The 25,740-nt window shown below is 35.3% G+C and overlaps 7 protein-coding genes, 2 non-coding genes and 1 pseudogene across 15 annotated transcripts; 4 read left to right on the forward strand and 6 right to left on the reverse strand.

Annotated features, from left to right (window-relative positions):
* Positions 1-2,283: 2,283 nt before the first annotated feature.
* On the forward strand, positions 2,284-3,775 carry AT1G29179 (cysteine/histidine-rich C1 domain protein). The gene has a single exon (NM_001036031.2). It carries the CDS (start codon positions 2,382-2,384, stop codon positions 3,096-3,098), a length of 717 nt encoding a protein of 238 aa, NP_001031108.1. The 5' UTR covers positions 2,284-2,381; the 3' UTR covers positions 3,099-3,775.
* Positions 3,148-4,482, forward strand: AT1G29180 (Cysteine/Histidine-rich C1 domain family protein; the record flags this gene model as incomplete). The annotated part of the gene is made up of 1 exon (NM_102659.1): positions 3,148-4,482. One exon carries the CDS (start codon positions 3,148-3,150, stop codon positions 4,480-4,482), a length of 1,335 nt encoding a protein of 444 aa, NP_174213.1.
* Positions 4,483-4,564: 82 nt separating this feature from the next.
* AT1G29190 lies at positions 4,565-5,319 on the reverse strand (annotated as a pseudogene). Its single transcript has one exon.
* A 614-nt stretch (positions 5,320-5,933) lies between these two features.
* AT1G29195 (phosphatidylinositol 4-phosphate 5-kinase MSS4-like protein) lies at positions 5,934-7,011 on the reverse strand. The gene has a single exon (NM_102660.3). The coding sequence runs from the start codon at positions 6,772-6,774 to the stop codon at positions 6,193-6,195; it is 582 nt and encodes a 193-aa protein (NP_564323.1). The 5' UTR covers positions 6,775-7,011; the 3' UTR covers positions 5,934-6,192.
* A 3,814-nt stretch (positions 7,012-10,825) lies between these two features.
* Positions 10,826-10,898, reverse strand: AT1G29210. Its single transcript has one exon. It is a non-coding gene; the product is annotated as a tRNA-Glu (tRNA).
* A 198-nt stretch (positions 10,899-11,096) lies between these two features.
* AT1G29200 (O-fucosyltransferase family protein) lies at positions 11,097-14,142 on the forward strand (the record flags this gene model as incomplete). Of its 4 annotated transcripts, none has more annotated exons than NM_001332841.1 (9): positions 11,097-11,232; positions 11,491-12,031; positions 12,109-12,285; positions 12,363-12,451; positions 12,534-12,651; positions 12,735-12,878; positions 12,958-13,283; positions 13,367-13,607; positions 13,703-14,008. In NM_001332841.1, exons 2-9 carry the CDS (start codon positions 11,945-11,947, stop codon positions 14,006-14,008), a joined length of 1,488 nt encoding a protein of 495 aa, NP_001322313.1. In that variant the 5' UTR covers positions 11,097-11,232; positions 11,491-11,944. The 4 variants fall into 4 exon arrangements, with proteins under 4 accessions (NP_001322313.1, NP_001117377.1, NP_001117378.1 ...); NM_001123905.1 differs by lacking the exon at positions 11,097-11,232 and having other exon boundaries at positions 11,342-11,881; positions 11,957-12,031; positions 13,703-14,142; NM_001123906.2 differs by lacking the exon at positions 11,097-11,232 and having other exon boundaries at positions 11,432-11,881; positions 11,957-12,031; positions 12,185-12,285; positions 13,703-14,142.
* AT1G29220 (transcriptional regulator family protein) lies at positions 14,040-16,242 on the reverse strand. Of its 2 annotated transcripts, NM_001198182.1 has the most exons (7): positions 15,654-16,242; positions 15,424-15,459; positions 15,126-15,327; positions 14,762-14,893; positions 14,584-14,678; positions 14,362-14,483; positions 14,168-14,264 (listed from the first exon to the last, which is right to left on the reverse strand). In NM_001198182.1, exons 1-7 carry the CDS (start codon positions 16,089-16,091, stop codon positions 14,198-14,200), a joined length of 1,092 nt encoding a protein of 363 aa, NP_001185111.1. In that variant the 5' UTR covers positions 16,092-16,242; the 3' UTR covers positions 14,168-14,197. The 2 variants fall into 2 exon arrangements, with proteins under 2 accessions (NP_564324.1, NP_001185111.1); NM_102662.3 differs by lacking the exon at positions 15,424-15,459 and having other exon boundaries at positions 14,040-14,264.
* A 1,065-nt stretch (positions 16,243-17,307) lies between these two features.
* AT1G09065 lies at positions 17,308-17,869 on the reverse strand. Of its 2 annotated transcripts, NR_143462.1 has the most exons (2): positions 17,649-17,869; positions 17,308-17,497 (listed from the first exon to the last, which is right to left on the reverse strand). It is a non-coding gene; the product is annotated as an uncharacterized misc_RNA (transcript). The 2 variants fall into 2 exon arrangements; NR_143463.1 differs by having other exon boundaries at positions 17,308-17,869.
* Positions 17,870-18,200: 331 nt separating this feature from the next.
* CIPK18 (CBL-interacting protein kinase 18) lies at positions 18,201-20,083 on the forward strand. The gene has a single exon (NM_102663.2). The coding sequence runs from the start codon at positions 18,380-18,382 to the stop codon at positions 19,940-19,942; it is 1,563 nt and encodes a 520-aa protein (NP_174217.1). The 5' UTR covers positions 18,201-18,379; the 3' UTR covers positions 19,943-20,083.
* Positions 20,084-20,298: 215 nt separating this feature from the next.
* AT1G29240 (transcription initiation factor TFIID subunit, putative (DUF688)) lies at positions 20,299-23,462 on the reverse strand. The gene is made up of 4 exons (NM_102664.5): positions 23,143-23,462; positions 21,488-22,536; positions 20,670-21,407; positions 20,299-20,581 (listed from the first exon to the last, which is right to left on the reverse strand). Exons 2-4 carry the CDS (start codon positions 22,442-22,444, stop codon positions 20,543-20,545), a joined length of 1,734 nt encoding a protein of 577 aa, NP_174218.2. The 5' UTR covers positions 22,445-22,536; positions 23,143-23,462; the 3' UTR covers positions 20,299-20,542.
* Between the last annotated feature and the right edge of the window lie 2,278 nt (positions 23,463-25,740).

A 25,740-nucleotide genomic window follows, 5' to 3' on the forward strand; every position in this document is an offset into this window, starting at 1 on the left:
AAAATTAATATCATTTTTTTGCAACTGATGCATATTAACATCGATTAAAATAATCACTACAAACAAACATGTTATACGGTAATGTTTCGACAGTTTAAGAGTTACTATATATGGAGGAGTGAACAAGGCAAACAACCACCAAAAACCAAAAAAAAAAGAGATAGCTACTAATATAGATCTTGGAGCATGCCAAATTTTACAAGAAAAAGACCCAGAAGATTATACTTTGGGGAGAGACCAATTTGGGTTAAAAACAAGAGGAAATCAAGAAGCAGTAATGTCATTAAGCATATAGAACACGGAAAATCATCTTCCAAGTGGTTTTGTTCAAGTTGACAAGAGAAGAGAGACATTTTTTTTTGTATCCTACAATTCGAACTTGCATGGAAGAAGAGACATCAAAGGATTTCAAAAGAACCCAAAACCTCATAATAAGACTCAATTGTATCTAAAACACCAACTTTGATATTGAAGAAAATCTTAATTTCATTCTCAACTAATATAAGAAGAAGAAGCATAACTAAGAGTTGTTGGTGTTATATAGAAGTGGGAGGAAGCCATACAGGGAGGCTGTCAAACTCAACCCCTTATGGTGTTTCAACTTGGTCTTCAAAATGACGGATACTTCTGGTGGCGATATCGTAAACACCAGATATCATAAAATCTGATCTTTTATGAACAAATTATACTTGGCGTTCGCTTTGTCTTTCATCCATCAAACATTATATGTATGATTGTATCCAAAAAAAAATAAAAAAATCATGTGATATGAAAGTTTTTCTCTTTCGAAAAAATAATCTATGCATTCAAAACAGAGTTCTAGTCTATGTTAACAATGCCATGCAATTTCATAATTATTTCTTTCTGCCTAAAATCCTTTGTATCATCTTTCTTATTCTCTTTCTGTGTAATCTACCTTCTACCATAACAAAAACCGAAGTTCCATAAACAGGTAATCTATTTTTGTTTTAAATTCTTAAACTGAATACAAAATATTTATCCTTTTGTTATAAGTTTTTTATAATTGCTTATATTTTGCTTATTTGGTAGAGTTGTACTGATTAAATATTTTATTGTCATATATGAGATAACTATATGGATTTTCTAGAATTAATATCTTTATAATTTTGAAATGAAAGAAATTAGAACAAAACAAATTTTAATTTTGCTTTAGACTTCTGTTATCTTTCGACGGGGCTTACGTCCATATAGTGTTTAGATTTAATTTATCAAACAATGAAGCTTTAAATTCAAAACAAATATTAAACTCAAACCTGATAATAAGGGTATGTATGACTGTAATATATAATCATATAAGAGATAGCAAATAAGTAGATATGATACAAACAATTTGTGTTAACACCTAGAGTCATGGTCTCATTGCTCCTACAATCATATATTCATATGTCTCGACCATTTTGCATATATAGGTTGTATGAAGTGTTGTCCATACAAAATAATATAATATCGGTGTTTGTTCGATTAATATTTTGTTCCATATTTTGTATTCAACATATTGCTCTTGTTGTAAGAAATATTATTGAATCTGTTTTCTGTTGTTTTGATTAGTCAAATTAATGAGCTTCCAACACCAGCTATAATGTGGCGGGAAAGTCACCAACAGTGAATAAACCAAATTTCATTGTGGCTTTGTAGTTTCAAAATAAATATTATACTCGAACCTGATGATAAAAATACGTATGATGTAATATACAAATATATAATCATTAGAGAAGCATGAAAATAAGTAGATACGATACAAACAATTTATGTTAACACTTAACACCCATAGTAATGGTCTCGTTGTTGCCAATACACTATTTTGTATTGTAGTCTATATACAAAGATATGAACTAGATAAAATTTCATTTTAACTCAAGTATTCGAAACTCCTAGACCGAGTGCACTTTTTAGCCGCCTGATCTTGGTGATCAGTTGGTACGTGTTCGAGGGTGATAGATTCTCAACATATATAAATGCCAGCAAGTTGCACTATTATATCTGTTATCATCTCTAAATCGATCATTGACTTTGCGTTCGGACAACCTCATAAAGGAAAGATCATTCAATAATGATTTTGTTGTTTTGTGAAAGTAATTGCGTAGGCTAATTCTTAGTATTAGTTTAGAAACTCGAATACTAGTTGTAATATTGTAGACTAATACTACGTAACTACCGATGATTTATACATATCTAATCTATAAATCGATCGTTGACTTCGTAGTCGGACAGCCTGTAAGCTAACACACGTATATAGTACTAACATTGTTATATGTGTAAGATGTGTTTTTATTACAATTAGAAATTCAGAAACACTAAGTTAATCACATTCAAACTCAAAATCTCTCGTTACTCAAGTAATCGTTCTCTCTCTGCACTCTATGGATTCTCCCGAGTCGAAGCTCATATCACTTGCTACTCAGCTCATCTCTCTAGACAACTCTTCGGATTTGGAGCTCGTATCATGTACTATTATTCAAATAATATCTCTCGTTAGCTCAATGGATTTGGATTCGCAGCCGAAGCCCGAGACGAAGCTCATGTCACTCATAGCTCAAACAATCTCTCTTTTCAACTCCATGGATTTGGATTCCCAGCCGGAGCCGTTAAGGAATCTCATATCACTCATTACTCAAGAATTATCTCTCCAAAACTCTATAGATTCTGATTCTGAGCCAAAGCCTAATTCACAGGTTATGTCACTCTACTCTGAAACATTCAAACTCAAGCCGAGACCGGAGCTCATATCGATCATCGTTCAAATATACAGTCTTTTCATGTCGCCGGAGCCGGATTTCACAGATTCAGATTCGGGTTCGAGTTCAGATTCGGAGATGGAGTCAAAGCTCATATCAGTCATTTCTCAAATACTCACAGTCGACACGGTTGTGGTAACGGGTGAGGAGTTGGATGAGTCGCAAAAGATGTCAAAAACGAAATCACTTATTTTACGTTTTAGTCAACTAATCTCTCTTGTCAGCTCTATGGACTTGGATTCGGAGCCGGAGCCAGAGTCGGAGCTCATATCACTCATTAAGCAAATAATATCTTTCAGCAACTCAATATCGGATTCAAACCAGAAAGTGTTTCTGTTGTGAGGAGGATCTCGAAAAGATATTCTACTATTGCTCGGATTGTGATTATGCTATGAATATAGTTTGTGCGGAAAAACCACCAGTCTTGTATATAGACCATCCGAATTGGCATCAGCATACACTTGCTCTCTTTCCTAGACAAGCTTTCTTAACTTGCAATGTGTGCGCCTTGGCCGATGCAAGCTCTCCTATCTATATGTGTCCCCCTTGTGATTTTGTGGTCCATCTAAGATGTATCAACTTACCACGTGTCATAAGGATATCTCGCCACCCCCATCGCATCTCTTTTACCCCTTTGTTCGACCAACGAGATAGATCTTGTGGTGTTTGTCGCGAAACTATCGACAACGATTTTGGGGGTTATTCTTGCATCAAGGATGATTGTTCGTACGGAGCACATTCAAGATGTGCCACACAAAGAAATGTGTGGGATGGCATAGAGCTTGAAGGGGTGTTAGAAGAGATTGAAGAAGAAGTTGAGCCGTTTGTGACGATAAGTGATGGAATCATACAACATTTTAGTCATCAACAACATCATTTGAGACTTGATGAGAACAAAGACAGAGATTACGATGACAGTAAGCAGTGTGATGCATGCATCACACCAATCTATTTTGGTAACCTCTACTCTTGTATACAATGCAGCTTCATTCTTCACGAAGAATGTGCGAATTTATCTCGCAAAATACATCACCCGATACATCCACCTATGCTCTCCCTAGTGGGAGGATATAACGAAGTTAGAAAGTATGAGGATAAGTGTTCAGCTTGTCCTTGGTCGTGCATAGCAGGTTTCTTCTATGTGTGTGATAAAGAAGGATGTTATTTTAAGATTCATGTGCAGTGCGCTACAATTTCTGAGCCATTAGTCCATGAAAGTCATATGGATCCTTTATTCCTAACATCTAAACCAGGAGAGCAAAGAGGATGCTCTGTTTGCAAAGATTCAAGACTTGAATGTACAAATGAAACATTCAATTGCATCAAATGCGACTTTGCTTTGTGTTTTGGATGTGCTACTTTACCTCAAAATGTGAGGTATAAGCATGATGATCATATTCTCACTCTTTCTTATGGGAAGGAGACAAATACTGAGACATATTGGTGTGAAGTCTGTGAGGAAAAAGTAAGTTCGAAAGACCGGTTTTATAAGTGTGATGAATATTGTTGTGTCACCTTACACATCAGATGTCTGATTGGGAAGGACTTATACATGAAGCCCGGTTCATTGTGTATCTACAAGGATGGAAGAAAGCTATTTGTGTTGCCCAATAATCATATGTCTCGACCATCTTGCACAGGTTGTAGGAAGCGATGTCCATACAAAACAGTGTTGGTGCTTATTCGATTAATATTTTGTTCCACATTTTGTATTCATCATGTTTAGTCGAGAGATTTGATCAAATAGCTATATGGTTATTGCTCTTGTTCACTTGTTGTAAGAAATATTATTGAATTTGTAACCGTGTTTATGATGAGCTTCCAAAACCAGCTATGACGTGGCCGGGAAAGTCATCAAGATTAAGAAAACCAAATTCCGGAAGGTCTCGGAACTGCAACTCATGGAAGTGAGGATTCTTGACTAGTTTAAAGTTGAGATCATATGAGAACAAACGGTTGCCTACAGGAGCATGCAAGCTAAGTAGAACCTTTGGTCTCTCTTTGAAAACATCAGATTTGAGTTTTCCGAAAAGTCCAAAGGAGTTAAGATATTAGTCCACCGCAAGTCACGATGAGGACTACATAGACTAAGCTGTCTATCCAAGAACTTGATGGCAACAATCCAATCTTGATCAGGAGGAGAAGAGGACATTGCCACATTCCAAAAGATTTGGCTTTGACAAGACTTAAGAGCAGTAAGCGGGAGGCAGAGGAATCATTTTCGGGTTTGTCTTAGAAGCCAAGGGGTTAAAAACGTCACTGATACACACAAAACGATCATGAGGGTCACAGAAAACTACCCATCCATGAGAAGTTCCGAGTCCTCTCCCATCAACGATCTCTTGAGGTACTGTTTTGTCAGGTACAGTGAGCATATATTCCTTAGCAGCGTCGAACAAGAGAACATCTCCAATGTTTCCGCCACTTCGTAACGCTTCCGTGTTGCACGCAAGTGACAAAAAGGGGTTGGTGGATGATGATGAAAACAAACGAACCTAACCAAATTAGTACCAAAGAGTTCAGAAACTGAAATTTCAATTCTTTTTTTCAAGTACATAACGTAATTTAATTTCCAGAGGAAAAAAATCATTTTTGTTCGGTAAACTGTGAAGCTTACGAGTGAATGGGCTCCTGGGAGAGAGATTGGAGAGTCGGGAGAGAAGCTGAGACATTTTTGATAGATTCCACTCAAAAAAAATTCTAAATTATGTTTGATGAATTTTAATCTTTGCTATCTTCATTCTTACCATATAGTCGTTAGTCGTTTACTAACAAGAATAAAAGCTTTTTCTTTTCTTTTCCATTGTCTCTTTTTTTCCCACTTTTAATTTTTGTTAGCTTTTATGGTTGAGGACGAGTGTATGATTTTGATGACCACAAATCAAACTTAATGGCTCAAAACTGAAATCTATAAGATGATTCATAGGTTTATCCATGAACGATGAGTTGGATATGCAAAATAAGAGTGGAAATTTGCCATCATCTCAAATAACATATACACTCCTCGTTTTTCTTAGCATTTCTGTTTATAAGTTAATTATACATAAGCAAAACACACGTGTTTAGGTTATAGACACCCTAAAATGTTCAATACTAGTTTGTTATTTTATATCAAAATTGTTGGATAACTTTTTATATTAAAAAAGTTATTTACATATGTATACTTGGGTCGAAAAATAACTTAAATATAATTAGGATATAATCAAAGGTGTAGTAAGTTTGATAAGAAGAGTACACATCTAAAACAATTAAGAAATTGATGCGAAGTAAACAAAATATTCTTTTTGGGGTGAATGAGTGTGAATCGGAAGTTAAAATCTTTTGTTCTTGAATATTTTCATTGAAATGCACAACTGACGATAGTTTAAAAAAAAAGAAGGTGAAAAAAAGTAGCGATTGTTACTATCAAGAAATCCACTAAAACGATGCCGTTTTCTCAGTCTTCAGTTATGATCTCCGATATGCTTTCTAAGTGCGGCCTCCAAACGCCGACGCGTCCTTTCCTCCGATCTTTTTGCGTCGCCACTTTCTCCGATAATATCTCCGTCAAGTATCGATCAGACGAGATCAATAAATCCTTCTCGTAGTTTTTATCTTTAACGTCATTACTTTCGCCGCCGTTACATTTCTCATCACCGTCACGATGCTGCCGGCGATACTGTGACCGTTTCTTGACGACGGCGTTTGCGTTACTTTTTTCCCGGCGGATCTTTCCTCCTCCGGCGCATTTATCAGATTTAGTAGCAGGCATGAGGAAATAAATCTTACCACGTTGGAGCTCAGCTTCGGGAGGGACGATGACGATCTTTGTGGCTGAGATGACGTCACGCTCGTCGTGATCTGACGTTGGAGAAGATGGTTTCTTGAGTACGTGCTTCGGGTGAGCCTTCATGATTTCGCTGGCCGTGATCGTGCCACTGATCTCCTCCACGTGTCCGTTTGAGTGAACGATTCTGATCACGTCAAGCGCTCCACACGGTAGAATGCAAGCGATGCAACACCTGATTGTCTCCTTCATTCTTTTTCAGTGAAGAAAAGCAAATAATTTAAAGACTTTGGTTCTTGTAAAAAATCATCAGAGAAGATTGAAGATGAATATGAGAGAGACGTAAGGTAGTGATCTTGAAGAGAGAAGCTTGAAGAAGAACTAAATTTAAATTGTAATTCTTTTCTTTTTTTGAGGAATTTAGACCATGTGTGTTTATTATTTATTTATAGTCATGTCTTTTGGTGCGTTTATTATTTTCGATTTTGATGTCGTCTTGTAAACTTTGATTATTGTATAGTGTATATTTTTGTGTGAGTGTGTATTATATATAGTTTTATGGTTTCTGTTAGTTGCTCTTTTTCTGCTCTTTTTCAGCGGCTGAATTTAGGATTACATTTTTTTAATATTATTTTGGTATTGCTCGATAACATTTTACCTAAAGCTTATGAAAGATTCTTTTAAATTTCATGACCTGCCTTGTTCATTTATATATGCATACATACACTGCACCAACAACAGTATAGGGAACTACAAATTGTGATCCGTATATATGTCTTAAAGTCTAGAACAATATTACCAAAAATAAAATTCAAAAGTTTGGTATATATTCCTTAGAAAACTTTCCTTTGAACATAAACCACACGAAAAATGTAGAATCATTTGAACAATACCTTAATATAAACAAACAAATGGAGTAGTAAGGGAAACAAAGATGTCAAGTAACAAATATAAATATTTCGAATTTTTTTTGTATACATAAGGTGGGGAGAGGGAACAAAAGAGGGGTTGAGATAGATGGAATGAATAATTGCACCCAACGATGTAATGCAAAATGTACTTTACCTTTTGGATCCATCGTCTATTAGCATTTTGAGGGGACCCCTCTTCTTCGCTATAAAGCTTTCAATTATTTTCTTCTTCTTCTTCTTCTTCGATCTTGTTCTTTATTTCTTCATTATCTTATAATGGACATTGTTGTTCATCTAGGCTGGGTGCTTATGGGTAGACACATGTTGTAGCATCATTGGGTCTCCATCATGTCATCACCACACATTACACATCACTTTCCATAATTCACTTAGTTAAGCCTAGAGATTAAAAAAATCATCCAGTCCAAATATTTTTAGTAGTTTAAAAGAAACTTGATAAAATACTTTGATTGCAATATTATAAATGTAAATTTTGTAATAAACAATCGAGAGCTAAAATTATTTTTTTATCGTAAAAGAATTTCATAAATTAGAAAAGAAAGTAAATACTAGTACGGTTCTTCCAAACCCACATAACAACTATTAGAACCAACTTATCATACTTGCAATTTGTGTTTTTTCCTATTGTCTTTTTTGATGTTAACTTTTATTATTCGTTTTGTTGTCGTTAAGTGACATCAAAAGTCAATCCAATAAGAAATAGTCGAACTTTAGTTTGGATCCTTTTCACTGAATCATGATATGCACGCATCTTGTTGGATTTCAGTAAATGTTAAATCTTTTTCTTATTCATTAATACTTTTCGAAAATTTGTATATCACAAAACAATACATTTACTGGTCGTATGATCGTCTTTATATCTAATTTCGAACTTAAATTTACAAAGAAAATTACCTACAAACCTTAACAAATTTTTGCTTATTTCCATAAAACTTCATTGATTTAAATGAGAGAACATATATATAATTGTATGATTTATAACGAAGAAGAAGAAGAGAAGTGTGTTTTCAATATATCCGGAAGCAAGATCATGTGGGTTTTGCTTTCCTTTTGAAAGTGATTGACTCATGGACCCCTCTCTTTCACATTTTGGTGTTTGGTGAACTTCTTTTCACTTCCTTAATTTTGAGCTAATAGAGCATGTAAAAGGTGATTTGAAAAAAAAAACAAACATTGGATTAAGTTAGAATTAGCAAGTTTTCCAACACCATTTAGACAAGACTTGAACTATTTGAGTTCAATTAAACTAAACAAATCTTTTTGAAGAACTAACTTTAATAATTGATGGAGATATAAACAAATTAAAAGTGACATGCAATATTTTGATTGATTTGTTCTGTCTGTAAATTTTGCATCAATTAATACAAATGATGTTAGTATTTGTAACGGTTCTAACAATTATGCTCAATAAATGTATCATTCGTTTTTAATTGATGTTAGAATTGGATCACTTGTAAACATTGATGGTTGCTCAAAAAAAAAAAAACTTTATGCAAAAATTAGTTAAATTTTTTTAGTAAATTTTATCAATTAAAAGAGTATTAATTATATATGATGTTATGTAAATACGTTAACAAAGTCTTACATGCTATTTATTATTTAATTAAAATAGATATGTTAAAATAATTACTTGGTGTCGATGAGATTTTTTATTCATCTGATTAACCCCTTTATAAACTTAATTTAAAATTATGTATTATTCATGTATATTAAGATTTTGTTTAACATGCATTATTGTGTAAAATCACATGTAAGTGTAATATTTTGCAGGTTTATAAATTAGTTTAAACAAAAAACCAAAAAAGTTAGCTTATTTTTAAGAAAGATATATAGGTATATATTTCAAATTAATTTTATAGTTTTGACATCTTTAAAACAAATACTATTGAACTTTATAGTAGTAGAGGAAACTATCATATTTTTATATTTAGTGAAATGTAGGCTACAAATAGATGTCACGTAGATGAATGATTGGAAAAATTGTGTTGAACAAAAAACGCTGAATATTATTCAACTCAATCCTATACAAAATATTATTCATCTACGTGACATCCATTTGCAACTAAAGATTCACTCTCTCTTCGTTCTCTTCTCCCTTTACGCTCCATTTTTTTCTCCTTTTGTGCTCTATGTGACCTCTAAAACCCCAAAGAGTACACGATCCAATTTTTCTCATCAAAATGATGATTTCAAAATTTAATATTTTCTTCTTCTTTTTCTTATTCTTCTTCTATATGTATGAGCATTCCATAACTCATAACTCATACATTAATCCTTTTTTTAATCAAAGCGCAAAATGAAAAATCTTGTTCAAGAAATGATCAAAGCTGTTAAGGCTGTTGTTAAGTGCGGATCTTTCCCAACCAAGAGGAAGATCCCATTCACGAGCCATGCTGTTGCATCTGCGGCGAGGAAGGTGAATGTTACGTTGGAGAATCTTAAAGAAGAGAAGTGGAGCTCGAAGCTGACGAAGGATATGACAAGAAGGTTGCAACGGTGTTTCATTATTTGAAGAAGAAATATGGAGCCATTAGGAAATCTGTGACGACAATCTCATTCAATAGCAAGTACATACAGAAGAAGAAGGGTGGAAAGAATGAAAAGGTGGAGGTGAATCATTTCACAGACCCAATTCACTAGAATGTGCATGATTGTGACAACAATCAACCTTGAAGAATGAAGAAGAAGAAGAAGAAGCAGCGGCAGGAAGATTTATAAGATTAGATTCGATTATGTATGTGTGTTTTTATTTAAGACTCTTTGTCTCGATTATGTAATGTTATATGTAGGAGTGTCAAAATGAGTAACCCAACTCAACTCAACTCATTCTTTCAAATGAGTTTATGGGTTTCCCAACTCATTTAAATAATAATTTAATTAATAATTAATATAAAATAATAATCAATAATTTTCATCAAGATTATCATCAAAATTGAGAAATTTATGAAATCACAATTTTTGATTGGAAAATTATAGTTTTGCGTTTTTTATGGCAAAACTACGAATTTACATTTTGGAAGGAATACATGTTTTGGCGGAAAAATGCGGATTAACATTTATGGCGGAAAACTCTACCATCCGTCCACCATTGAATTCTATTTCTAAAAATCACATAAGTCCTTCACTGAGGTTTCTCTACAAGAGTTTCCACACACTCTAGTTGTCATGGTTATTGTGTTTAAGTCCTTTTGGATGCCAAAATACTCTCAAGTCTCAAGTGAAAAACATCAATTCCAAATATGAAGTATTGAAGTGTTTTCCGTTAATCCTTGTTTTTAACGAACCTTCATTTCCATCTACGCAATAACACTTTTCAAAACTAAGCAACGAAAAAAGAATTTACCCCCAACGAAAAAATAAAAATAAAAAAACTCCGTTGCCGGGACTCGAACCCGGGTCTCTCGGGTGAGAGCCGAGTATCCTGACCAGCTAGACTACAACGGATAGTTGACACACCGTTACATCTAATATTATATAACAAAACAATGAAAGAGCAAGTTTGCGTCACAAGTCATTCTCGGGTCTATGCTAAAAAAAACAAAAATGGGTAAAATATAATACAGGGATAAATTTCTTGAGATTCCTGACAGATTTCTATGATCTAGGTATTATAACACAGTTTCAAACACACGCATTGTTAAATAAAGGATAGAAGATTCGGTTCCGTCATGGAGATCGGTAACGATCGACGAACGAGAAAGCAGAAGAACAGAAGCTATCTGTTCTGGTGTGATTTGTTCACATGTAGCTATCTCCATACCCAATCTTCTTCATTAAGGTTTATGTCGTGGCTCTTCTTATTTATAAAAACTTTTTTTTTTTGCCTTGCGTTTTACTCTTCCCATTAAAAAAGAATTCAGAGATTCCTCAACAACTATGTTAGCTTCACTTAGAATTAATTTGTTCTGTCGGGATTCCTCCACACTTTTTTCACCAATTGTCATATTTTATTGTTGAATATTTTGGTTCCATCAATCTCTTAATTGCTTGCCATACATCGAGAGAGTTCTTGATTCATTTTGCATTTCCTAAATAGTTTATGAGCTGAGAGAAGAGACAGATCATTAATGGGGAAACAGGGATCACCGAGAAGTCCTCGACCTGAAACCATAGATAAAGAAGAGAAATTTGGGAGGAGAAGTTTGGATTCTTTATCTGGTAATGATCTCTTACTCGGTAGAAGAATATATGCAAGTGAAGTTTCCAAGGCTCAAGGATCTAAGCATGATCAAAGCAGTGGTAGTAGCAACAAATTTTGGAAGAAGCAACATTCATGGCTTCGTAGGAACTTTAAGTCGATAGTTTTGATGATCTCAGTCACCGGTTTCATTTTCTGTATGGATTCCATTATGGTTTCGATCTTTCATTCCGATAGTAGAGCCGTGGTGCAAGACATTTCAAGGTTGAGCAATATGACTTTGCATAAGGTTTGAGAATAAATATATCTTCTTTATACATCCTCCATTGTTATTGCTTCTTAATTTTTGTTTATGTCAATTAAGAATGGAGCAGTAGATGCTTCACCAGTTCAAATGTATAGCCGTCTTCTAAACTTAGCTTCGGATTCTCTTGCAAAGGTTAGTGAAAATGTAAGAAATTATATTTGTTATTTGTTTGAATCATTAATAATCTTCTTCTCCATTTGTATTACAAGAATGAATTCAAACCCGATACACCAAACTTCCGGGAGGAAAGATCTTCAAAGTCATCACAGTGGAAGCCTTGTGCAGATAATAACAAAGCAGCTGTGGCATTAGAGAGGTCTAGAGAATTAAGCAATGGTTACATCATGGTTAGTGCAAATGGAGGCCTTAATCAACAGCGCGTGGCTGTAAGTATATACCAAAGTAATCATTATATATTTGATTCATCAAGAAAGTATATATAGTGAATGTTAGTTTCTTGCAGATCTGTAACGCTGTTGCGGTTGCTGCTCTGCTCAACGCGACTCTAGTTCTTCCTCGGTTTCTTTACAGCAATGTATGGAAAGATCCTAGGTATTTTAAACTCCTCAAGACTTTCAAAATTTATTATAAAAAAAATTTGTTTGTTGATTTTGCGAAAGTGCGTAAATGGCAGCCAATTTGGTGATATATACCAAGAGGATCATTTTATCGAGTATCTGAAAGATGAGGTGAATATAGTGAAGAATCTTCCTCAACATCTAAAATCTACTGATAACAAGAATCTCAGCTTGGTGTGTTTTTGAACTCCCTTTTTTCCTTGTCCGGTCTAATTTATTGGAGATGCAAAATTCATAATGTTTGTTTTTCTACATAGGTTACTGATACGGAGCTTGTAAAAGAGGCAACACCAGTCGATTACATCGAACATGTTCTTCCTTTGTTAAAGAAGTATGGAATGGTTCATCTTTTCGGATACGGGAATCGCCTCGGGTTTGATCCATTGCCTTTTGACGTTCAGGTAAAATGAGAATGCATAATTAGAGTACTCACTTGGTTTCTTAGAAATAATATGGTTTTTTCTTTTGCTTCATTTAAAGAGATTACGATGTAAATGCAACTTTCACGCGCTGAAATTCGCGCCCAAGATTCAAGAAGCGGGATCTCTGTTGGTGAAACGGATAAGAAGATTCAAAACATCGCGTAGCAGATTGGAAGAAGCATTACTTGGTGAATCCATGGTGAAAAGTACTGTTAAAGGAGAAGAAGAACCGTTGAAGTATCTTGCTTTGCATCTAAGGTTTGAAGAAGACATGGTTGCTTATTCTCTATGCGATTTTGGAGGAGGAGAAGCCGAGCGCAAAGAGCTTCAAGCTTACCGTGAAGATCATTTCCCTCTTCTACTCAAACGTTTGAAGAAATCAAAGTACAACGATAGATGAAACAACTCTACTTTTGCCCTCTTCAATGTTCTTTAAAGCTAATCAGATCTTGTTTCTTATTTTTCAGGCCAGTGTCCCCAGAAGAGTTAAGAAAAACGGGCAAGTGTCCACTAACACCAGAGGAAGCAACTCTGGTTCTTGCTGGTCTTGGATTCAAGAGAAAAACATATATTTACTTAGCTGGATCTCAAATCTATGGAGGCTCTTCTCGTATGCTTCCTTTAACAAGACTGTACCCGAATATCGCGACCAAAGAAACTCTCCTTACACCTCAAGAACTTGCGCCATTCAAGAACTTCTCTTCTCAGGTAAAAAGATATAAACAATCTTAAACTTACTTTTTCCCGAGTTACTCTGTTCTTGCTCAAACTTCATTTCGATGTTTTCGGACGCTGTTTTGCAGCTAGCTGCACTAGATTTCATAGCTTGTATAGCATCAGATGTCTTTGCAATGACTGATTCTGGGAGTCAACTATCATCCTTAGTGTCTGGATTTAGAAACTACTACGGAAACGGTCAGGCACCAACATTGAGACCTAACAAGAAGAGGCTTGCAGCAATCTTATCAGACAGTGAAACAATAAAGTGGAAGATTTTTGAAGATCGTGTGAGAAAAATGGTAGAGGAAGGCCAAAAGCTTCGTACTAGGCCTTATGGACGCAGCATTTATAGACAACCGAGATGTCCTGAGTGTATGTGTAAATTTTGATCCTTGAAAGTAAAACAATAGTGTCTGGTCTGAAATTTTTGATTACCCGTTAGTACAAAAAAAGAATGAAGGTACTGTATATCATTGATTTTAAGTTTGTACTCGTTATGAAACATTGAACTAGAACCTCTTTAGAAACTCTTGCTACATGAATCACAACATAGAAAAGCTTCGTTCTGGTTATGTCTCTCAACTTCTTCTCTCCAATTTCCTCTCGGAAGATCTTCTTCCTTCCACCTCTCGTCTCCGTTGTTGCCTGTATGGTTAATGAAATGATTATCCGATTTATCTAACTGAGGAATAGCTCAAGATTGTATTAGTTTACAAATCAAACAACAGACAATATAACTTACGCAAAAGCTGAGTATCCAGAACCAGCACTTGTAGCAGATACAAGAGCTGCATTAGACCGGATTGAGGATATAGAATCCTGAGTTCCAGCTGCTAGAGGAGGATTCTTTACGTCCCCATCAACCTGATTTAACCATAAACACATAAAATGAAATAAGCGAAGAACTAAGTATGCCAAAATCATCATATAGTCACATTCTAGATATTTAAATCTGATAACAAACCTTATCCCATTTGGATTTCTTGTTCGGTCTACCATCACGAGCAGCAATTTCGGTTGGTATGGAAGGCAATCCACTAGTAGCTAAAGCTGGAATACCTGAAAAAAAATTCATCATATTTTGCAGAGATGTAGCTGAGATAAATAACTAACCAATCAGACACCTAGTCATTTTCACACACCTGGAATGGGGATGTTAGGCTTTTGAGCAGCGAAAACCGCCCCAGGTTGAGTACCAGCAGAAACAAAGTCAAGCTTCTGGTTCTTCTTGCTTTCTTGTTCCTTCCTTTCCCTCTCATTCTTCATGTCGATTTCTGTAATTAACACATAAACAAGGATCATTACAAATCATGAAATATGGAGAACGCAGAATATAGTAATAATAGTGACCAGCATCAATAATTTACTAAAGTAATAATGAGTGCATGATACTGAACAGAGTATCAAAATTATAAGCAAAAGATATCAAAGATGCTTCTTACTGAGACAAGAGTAAACAAGAAAAGAGAAGAAAAAAACGAAGAAGCTACAAAAAGGTGGAGTTACCTATTGCATCACAGAAGTCACTTGGGTCATATCCACTGGGATCAAATACATCTTTACTGAAACACGAACCAATCTGGTCAATGTCTTGGTAAGATACAGCATGCAATAGGAAGTCAGGATTCCTGTATTCCTTCCTATTCCTCACTTCTGAATTGAAACTCTTCCCCATCTTTTTCAAGCTCAGAAACTTATCTATTTTCCTCTACAAACACAACAAAAAAAAATACATATCAGACCAACTTGTAACTGAATCACAAACTAATCAGCTTAGAAGACTGCTATTTCCAACCATACGTACCAAGAGACCCCACACAACACACCAATGAGTTCTTGCCTACCTAATGTTTCAAAATAACATTGAAGCATCATCAGGAAACTTACTTGCAGCTCCTCAGAGCAATGAGTAATCAGCTTAGAATCACAAACTAATCAGTTTAGAAGACTGCTATTTCCAAACAACACACCAATGAGTTCTTGCCTACCTAAACTTTTAAAATTAGAACATTGAAGCATCATCAGGAAACTTACTTGCAGCTCCTCAGAGCACCTCTCTCTCGGTCTTGGCGGAAGAAACTGATCCAATAACGTATCACTACTTTCCCCTGAAGCATCATCACCTCTCTCACCATCCGCAACTCCAGACTCACCAATCATTCGATTACTCCAATCAGGTCTCGATGATTCATCGTTATCAAGTGAACGAGGAGTCCCATGAGCACTAGAAGAAGCTCCAACACCATCTAATAGCCTCGGCGTTCTAGAATCTTCTCCTCCTCTTCCTTTCTCTTCTTCATCCATATAATTCGCTTCTTCTACCTGATCTTCTTCAATTATTTTTTCACTCTCTTCCTGATTTCTCTGCTTCTCATCCTCTTCTTCCTCTTCCTCGGCGTCTTCCATCTCTTCGTCATCTTCATCACTGTAAACGGAAAGCAAAGCGATTCCTTCAGACTTCTTCGGAGCCATAAGAAACTGTTGAGCTCAAATTCGAGACTAAGACTTTCGGATTTCGAATCCGATTGCAAGAACAAATTCAAATTTGGGGGAAGAAGAGAACTTTTAGGGTTCTTCAAAAATGGTTTGATTCTGAATCGAATTGCAACCCGAACTTGGATCCACCGAATCAGAACCCAGTTGGGATGTTATATTTTTAAAACGACGTAGTTATAAATTGGATCGTTTATCTATTACTAAAGGCCCAATAACTAAAATTATTGTGCAATGAGTCCAAAACAATGCGAGATTGCTATATGATATTGCTTTTAATTTTTGGATATTTTTTTTAATCTTCAAATGTAAGACAAACTCCTAAAACTAGATGATAAAACAGGAAAAAAATTGTTATTTGTTTACAATTTAATGTCTTTACATTCTAAAGTTTTTAAAAAAATATAATAGTAATTTGAAGAAATATGTTAAATTTTGTTTGTTTCATTGCAATTGGTTGCAACTTAATTCATACTACCTTGCATTTGTCTAGTTCTTAAGCAAAATTGCCCTGAATTGTAATTATTATTTATACAATTTTTTTCTAGTTTTTAAGTTGTGAGTCAATAATATAATAGACCTAAGACTAGCAAAGAAAATATGAACAGTAGCTTCTATGAAAAGTTACAAGTTAAATTAATTAAAAGCCTTATTTTGAATAAATTTAATTTCAAAGTATAATATATACTCAGTAATTACGTAGTCATACCTAGAAAACTATTTCTTCTTTTCTTATAGATTGTAAAGAGTCGTTTGAAGTTAGTAGTGACTTTCGCTTATGTGTTTCTTCCTTGTGCTTATGGATAGGGTTAAATAAATAGCACTTCCTTGAGATAATCAAATGATAGCAACCCATATAATAAGCTATTCAACAAGACTTAGTTTTACTTTTACTCGATAACTATTTGTTTTGTTAGTCCAAATCACAAGTCGATTTCAAACATGTATATTCTTTTGTTGATATTACATCTTTTTTCTTAGTCATTTTTATATAACATCAACATCTACATGCACCAATTAATATGTTGGTTATAAGAAAAAGGTAGTTTTAATTTGGTGGCAAATTGTCGATAGTTATTTATATCAGTTACTAGGGTAGTGTTTACTAGATGATTTTCAAATAGTGTACATTTCATTAAAACTAAACTAATGTGAATATATATATGATGTTATTAGTGATTTGGATTTTAGTGTAGAAAAGAATATTCCATTTAGAAAACATGATAAAAAGAATTATATATAGAAGGTAGAAAACCAAATTTGGATATAACTTTGGAAATAATATTATAGAAAGAACTGGAATTATTGTAAGGAAAAATGAACTCGGATTTGGTCGGCGATGTGAAGTCCACGAACTCACGTAAGCACCAACGCAGCAACACCTGGTTCCCACAATACCATTCGTTACATTTCTGATTCATATAGGTTGTCGTCACAAGAAAAGAGTTATAAATATTATTTAAAAGTGATGACAAAAGAAATAAAATTTAACTCAGTAAAGCGTGACCGTGTCATACGATGGCAACTTCTTATGAATACCTATCTATGATCTGCTGATCGATCAGGTTCCTTTTGCTACTGATAAGTTCTGTCTATTATCTGGCACTGAATAAACTGCTGGAGGTAGAAATATCATAGCGAAAATCACAAAACCCATTGTTCATTGCAAATTGTACTGTGATAACGAAGACGACACCATCATAAGTTTCAATATCTTTATTTTATTTTCTACAGTTTTAAATATTCAAACATTAGAAATAAATTTAATTTTCTCACTGAATAAATATACTACTAAAATTATATTCAAAATAAAACCATTTTTATTTTAAAGTTGTTGTCTTGGTGTATACTGTATAGGTAATAGGCATATAGCGTGTTTAGGTAACATTTATATTTCTCTATAATGATAAAAATTAATTAGAACACGTGTAAATATGCTGGCAAAACAAAAAACGGATTTATGATAATTTCGAAGTCAAATGATATATTAAATTTTCCAATAAAGACTATTAGACCATTTCAATGTAATAATTTAAACCAAAACCGTTATAAAACAAGACAAAATTAGGTAAGGCCAAACATCAACAACCGGCCAAAACAACCAAACCCTATTTTATTTTCGTTCTGTTTTCTTTTGGCTTTTTGGTCGTTTTCACGTTTGCCCAACCAACCAAACAAGGAGACTCAAACGGAAGAAACAAACAAACCAACCAAAACCCCCCGAATACAAAACCCAAACCAATCAGAAGCTCTTTCTTTGGACACGGATGGCTCAAGCCTTGGCTCAACCACCACTGGTGGTCACCACCGTCGTCCCAGACCCGCCGCCGCCGCCACCACCACCGCACCCAAAGCCGTATGCTCTACGATACATGGCGGATCTTCTTGGCCGGATTGGTATAATGGATACAGACAAAGATGGTAACATCAGCCCACAGAGTCCGAGGAGTCCTAGGAGCCCAAGAAACAACATTCTCATGGGGAAGTACGAGCTTGGGAAGCTTCTCGGCCACGGAACCTTTGCAAAGGTTTATTTAGCTCAAAACATCAAATCTGGAGATAAAGTCGCCATTAAAGTCATCGACAAGGAGAAGATTATGAAGAGTGGTTTGGTTGCTCACATCAAACGGGAAATCTCTATCCTCCGCCGTGTCCGTCACCCTTACATCGTTCATCTATTCGAGGTTATGGCGACGAAGTCCAAGATTTACTTTGTGATGGAGTACGTTGGAGGCGGCGAGTTGTTCAACACGGTTGCTAAAGGTCGATTGCCCGAGGAAACTGCTCGGAGATATTTCCAGCAGCTGATCTCCTCTGTTTCGTTCTGCCATGGCCGCGGTGTTTACCACCGTGACCTTAAACCAGAGAATCTGCTTTTAGACAACAAAGGGAACCTTAAAGTATCTGACTTTGGTCTCAGCGCGGTGGCAGAGCAGCTTCGTCAAGACGGGCTCTGCCACACGTTTTGCGGGACTCCAGCGTATATTGCACCCGAGGTTTTGACTAGAAAAGGGTACGATGCAGCGAAAGCCGATGTTTGGTCATGTGGAGTGATCTTATTCGTGTTGATGGCTGGTCACATTCCGTTCTACGACAAGAACATAATGGTTATGTACAAGAAGATTTACAAAGGGGAATTTAGGTGTCCTCGTTGGTTTTCATCGGATCTTGTTCGGTTATTGACTCGGCTTCTTGATACGAATCCGGATACTCGGATTACAATACCCGAGATCATGAAGAACAGATGGTTCAAGAAAGGATTCAAACATGTTAAATTCTACATCGAAGATGATAAACTGTGTAGGGAAGATGAAGATGAGGAGGAAGAGGCATCATCATCAGGCCGCTCTTCGACAGTTTCAGAGAGCGATGCAGAGTTCGATGTAAAACGGATGGGAATAGGTTCAATGCCAAGACCCTCGAGCTTAAACGCGTTTGACATTATATCTTTCTCTTCAGGGTTTGATCTGTCTGGTTTGTTTGAGGAAGAAGGAGGAGAAGGGACGAGGTTTGTGTCAGGTGCTCCTGTTTCAAAGATCATATCGAAGCTGGAAGAGATTGCGAAAATCGTGAGCTTTACTGTGAGGAAGAAAGAATGGAGTTTGAGATTAGAAGGTTGTAGAGAAGGAGCAAAAGGACCGTTGACAATTGCGGCTGAGATATTTGAGCTGACTCCATCTCTAGTGGTGGTGGAGGTGAAGAAGAAAGGAGGAGACAGAGAAGAGTATGAAGAGTTTTGCAACAAGGAACTCAGACCAGAGCTGGAGAAACTAATCCATGAAGAAGTTGTAGTAGAAGAAGCATTGTATTTGCCATCTGATACTGAATAGTATAAAACAAGGAAGGCTGATAACAAGAATATACAAGAAACAAGATTGTGTTACATTCTTTTGTTACTATTGATTATTTATTCGTTATTCTTGTTCTATGTTAATGTTGATGTTGGTGTAAAACTGAGAGATTTCGGAGATCTTCACGATTTGTTGTGATCTCCGAAATCTCCCAGTGTGTGTTTATGTATATAAGTGGTATTGTAATGTGAGTGATAGGAAGATGAGGGAAGAAAATAAGCAAAAGAGGGTGAGAGATCAGGCAATTTAGTCGATTTTTTCTGGTCACAGAGCCAGTTTTTTGGTGGATTGCTCATATATAGTTTGTATATATATGTAAAACAAGAGACGAGCTTAATGGAAATTCTTACTCTGCCTTCCTTTAGTTCACTGTTTTCTTCATCCTAAGTCTTACTAGTATTTGCCTCATTAATTAGAGTTAATATTGAAGCTGCACATGTAAATGAGGTTCATAAAACAAGCACATATTTTCTTTTCACCAGTGGATGAAATGACTACCAAATAACTAATGATTGAGCTGAAACGTAGGTATAAACCTGATGATCTCGGGGAGGTCAGAACTCGAGAAGCATCAAGGTCTCAAGTTTTGGATTGATGAGATGTATGAGCAACCAGTTCCTGCACAAAATTGAAGTAAGTAAATACCAAAGATGGCTAGCTGATTCTTGCTTAAAGCACTGTATATGTGAAAATGAGAGATGCTTACTTCGGAATATCGGATATGATCTCTGTGCATGTAGGAAGTCTTAACAATAGTTTCCCACTTGGTACCATTTCTGTAGTTTTCTGTAAGATCCTGCTTTTGGGGGTTGAATGGATGATATCTACGTGAAGTGATCTGAGAAGTTACTGAAGGCAGATTATGACAAAGCCAAGATTCAGAAGGCCTTTTGGGAGAAGGTGGTGCAAGAGGAGACCGATCAAAACCACTACTGATCTCTACTAACTCATTTCCCTTCACCATTTCACTACTTCTAATACTTATATTTTCAAAAGCTTCAAGTTCAGGATTGGCATCTGGTTTCCTTCCTGTCATATCTGCTTCCTCTGGAAAGATCATGAGATTTGAGTTATGCTGATCATTGGTCATGTGATCATTCTCGGTGTCGACATAAACTGTCTTCTCCAAGATTGAACCATTGCTTTTTGGGTAGAGTAACTCCTGAGACGTCCTGCTTATGTTTCTAGTATGATTGCTCAACCTGTTAGCTCTCAGGTTCTCGGTTTCCCTACGAGTCTCAGGGAAACCCGCATGGTGTAAAGGAGAACCGTTACCTGTACTGCGAAATGGTGACATACAGCGAGAGTGTCTGTAAGGAGATGAAGACCTCTTCGCAGCAGAAATCAAGTTTGATTCAGAGTTGAACTTCTTCCCATTGCTTGGATGAACTGGTGAATGAACTTTACCACTCAACTTGTGCTTAGAAACTGAATCAAGAGCTAGCTGGAAAATGTACAAGAGCTACTAGTCAGTGAGTGTCTAATCATATTTATAAGGGACTAATAGGAGTCTAAAGGTGGAACCTTTTTAACAGATTGGAATCGATATTTGAGTTGAGCAACCTTGCTTGACTTCACTTGATCATGACTTGGTGATGTTATTGGAGAGTTGTGTTTAGCTTTAAAACCAGGCACTGTGTTCAGCATGCCGAGAGAGTCTTTAAAGCACAATTGTGGCAACATTCCACAACCTCTCTTTGAAAGATAGGCGTACTCAGAAACTTCATCATCTTCCTCACCCACCTTGCTTTCTTCATCATCAATGTCTTGGTGGTAATAGTAAGATGGGACTATAGACACATCATATCTATTAGGAGTTTGCTGCTTCTCCCCCGGTACTAACTCTCTTATCTGTATCGTTGGTTCAGCCATAAAAGTGGATGGTTTTCGATTCGAAGCATAATGAGACTGCTCCACAGTCATAGCTTTGGCAGCTGGTAAAAAACGACTCATCATGAAATCCCGAGATTGAGCATCCAGTGGTTTCTTGGTCTCAACGCCACCATATTCACTCACACCACTAATGCTATTGTTAAAAGAAAACGAGTCCTTTGGAGAGAGAGTGTCAAGAGCATCAGAAAACACATCATCTTCATCATCATCTGATTCTTCAACTTGTTTACCCTTTGAACTCTGCAATCTTGTCATGTTTGCATCAACGGCTTTACCCGGTGGAAGACATGGTGTAAAAACTTGTTCTTCTTCTTTCATCAAAACACAAACTTGGGGTTTGAAATCATTGCCCTTTAATCTTCCAGGAGCTTGTTCCCAAGTGAAAGGAACAGAGGCAGGTTCAGTAACCTCATCATCTAAACCCATCATATATGGAACAAGAACTGGAACAGAAGGACATTCACTTGTCTTAGAGTCATAATCAGTGAAGTTATTACTCTTGTTTCTACGCACAGAGACTCCTGCTGTCTTCTGCATCCGTCTTGTTGAAAGAAGAGGTACGCTGAAGTTCAGTTTCCTCTCCTCCATAGTAAGAGAGCTAGCTAGTTTAGTTCTTAGGATATGGCTCACAGACCAATGAAACCATATATGGATATATATTGAAGTTCTCTAGAACAGATCTGAAACAAAACAAAACAACAGATTTTTCAGTAATCTTGAATATTATCCATATAAAAACCATATAATAATCATATAGTAGATGATCTCTTTCTCTATGTATAAAGGATTATTATCTGAATTCTGAAGTAAGTAGGTAGATACAGACAAAAAGAAAAGATCTCTCTGTGAACTTTTTTACTACTAGAAACTTCAATTTTAATAATAATATTTAACGCAACACCAACACCGCTTAAAAGTTATGAAATCTAGTGACGGTGTCAAAATTTTCAGACCCGTGACATCAATCATTACAAGGATTTGCGCAATTGAGTACCAGAAACCCCACATATAGAAGACTGTGACGATGTCATAATCGTTATAACTAAGTAGAGTAGAGAATAATGATAACAAATCTCAAGAAATGAAGAACTAAGTGCAAGATTTAGATGCAGAACTGAGGATAATGTACGGAGAAAGTAACGCTCACGAAAAATTCTAATCGATAGTCAACTAAAATAACCTCGTCGACATGCTTAATTCATTCTACAGTAGAAATTTCAAGAAAAAAAATAAGCGAAACTAGGAGAGTCGTTTTAGAGCTACAAGGATTGAGATCAGTACGTTACCGGAAAGTGAAGCCACAAATCGGAAAGTGCGAAATTGAACCGTTGGAGCCGCTTGAAACTTGGAAAAGGCTTGAGAGTTAAGGAGGAGACTAAAAAAGACTTGAGTAAACGTAACAGAGAGAGAAGCTAAGCGTTTTTGGAGGATGTGCCGTGAAGATGACGGAGACGAAGATGGGACTTGGAGAAGAAAAAGGTAAGCTGAAAGTAGTCACGAGCTGATTGGTACATTTGGACTCTTCTTCCTCTTTACTTGTATTTACGCTTTCTCTCATTTATTTTCTCTTCTATTGGTCAATGATCAACATGAATAGTGTATTTGACAACATTTAACCGAAGTACCGAACCAAACCAAATTCGGTTGTAAAATCAAACAAATATTGGACGTGATTACTGATTAGTATAATCTTGTACCACTCACAAAATTGATAGCAAAAACGATGCAAAGAGCAATATTCTTATTATTTGTTTTGGTGTTGCGCTCTCTATTCGTTATTTATTTATTTTGTACTGCTTTTAACTACAGTTTTGTTCGTTCGTCACCGATTGATCGTTTACAATTACAAAAGAATATACACAGTTGATTTTTTGGTGGCATATCTAGAATCCATAGATCTATGCGTTACTTATAAAGTTTATATAAGCTGACCACGACTGAGTATGGTAGCGTGATTGTTAAATAACTAAACAATTATGAGATACCTTTTCACTTTTCACTTGCATTTTTGTGGAATATCATCATTTTAGGTGTGGGCCGATTAGAGAATGACAACATTTTGATAGGGGAAAGCAAAAAAAATTGGCGCAACCAACTCAATCTATCATTTTCAAACCTTTTATTTTATAATAACTCCAGAATGGATAAATAAATACACACAAATACCAACTTAGCTCACATATTATTTCAATCAATAATTATGCTGTTATTATACCAGGAGTTTTCTTTGTCTTCATATCTTCTGAAAGTTTGGATTTTGTTTACACTGAAGTTATGTTATAAGTATGACATACTAAAGTATGCTTACATACATAATGCAAAATATGTATATAATTTTTCTTTTATGATATATAAAAATATTTAATTCATATAAACAGAACCATAATTATCATCTTTACAAAAAACTCACCTAACCAGTGAATATTCCATTATACAAAAGAGAGATTAGTAAATTCAATTTGTTTTTGTGTGTTTACTAATTAAAAGGGATTAAACGGTTGGCTAACGAACACTCTTGTCAGCAGGCTGCTTTCCAACACCGTTGCGGGGTTGCCCTCATAAACGTATTTGCATGCTAACAGTGCCAAATGCCAATTATTGTTTTTTAATTTTTGACCAACTATTGATTTCATTTATTTATTACTAATTGTTAAAAATCAAAATAAAATTAGTTAGGCAACACTAGACTTACAAATTCTTTGGAAATGCTTGTCGGTGGCTTGTGAGGAAGAGTTGTGTTGCTATTATGGAGTCCTTTTACATGTTCTCTCATTAGCTTATCTTTTAGGAGCTTTTCCTCCTTATGTTTGTTTGCCCTTTAATTTGGGTCTTAGTCTTTGGAGGTTTCTATGTACCCATCAATGTTGTCTCCGAAAAGATCTTGTTCTTGTCTGTTTTGTATATCTCTACCGCAGCTAATGAATGAAATCTTTAGACGGAAAAAAATAACACTAGACAAGATGAAATTAGGTTGATGAAATTTAGTTTCTAGAAATTTAGTAACAATTTTTTCTTCTCTCTTTTTTCCTCACTTAACCCTCTAACATAATCAATTAATCATGTATGTTGGTAATTTGTTTTACACGCTATATCTTATAGAATATCGTCGATAAAATTATGTACGACATGTTTTAACTTATAACATCTTCATGAGAGGAGGACCAGGAGGTAAGTCTTGACTCTTGATTCTTGCGAAAATAAAGAACAAAATGTTGGGTGATTGTTATTTTTTCGGGATAATGATGAATATTAGATAAGTCACGCTTACATCGACAAAAATTATATGGATGGACTACATTTGTGGTTAGTTGTTTATAAATCAATTTACCGAACATGAAACTATATTTTTACATGGTGTTGTAATAATGTTAACACGTTCGCATTACCCGGACGGAAAGGTGGTGTTGAACGGTGATGGTAATAAAAAGATTGTATTAGAGTGTATATACTTCGTTTAGTTATGGTTTAGTTTGGTTAGTAATTATGGTTTAGTTTATTTTGTATCTATATATATATTTTTGCAACACTTTTATGAAATAAATCTTCAAGTTGGGATTTATTTACAACCCAATGCCATTGGCATTTAATATTTAACAATTTTATTTTCAAATCTAAATATAAACTAATTTTGTTACTAAAATTTAGGAAACTAAAATAAATATATCACAACAATTATTTAAATCTTTCCAAATCTAAACTAAAATATACTACTCACTAATATTCCTATTTAAGAGGATCAATTAGCATTAACGGTATATTATTATTGATATATATGAACTTTATAAAACATTAATAATATTTATCCTTATAAAAAAATATTAAAATATCATAAAACGAGTTATATAACGGGACGGATTTGGATTGATATAACACGAGTTAAATCT

The sequence above is a fragment of the Arabidopsis thaliana genome (assembly GCF_000001735.4).
Source record: "Arabidopsis thaliana chromosome 1 sequence".
Taxonomy (NCBI): domain Eukaryota; kingdom Viridiplantae; phylum Streptophyta; class Magnoliopsida; order Brassicales; family Brassicaceae; genus Arabidopsis; species Arabidopsis thaliana.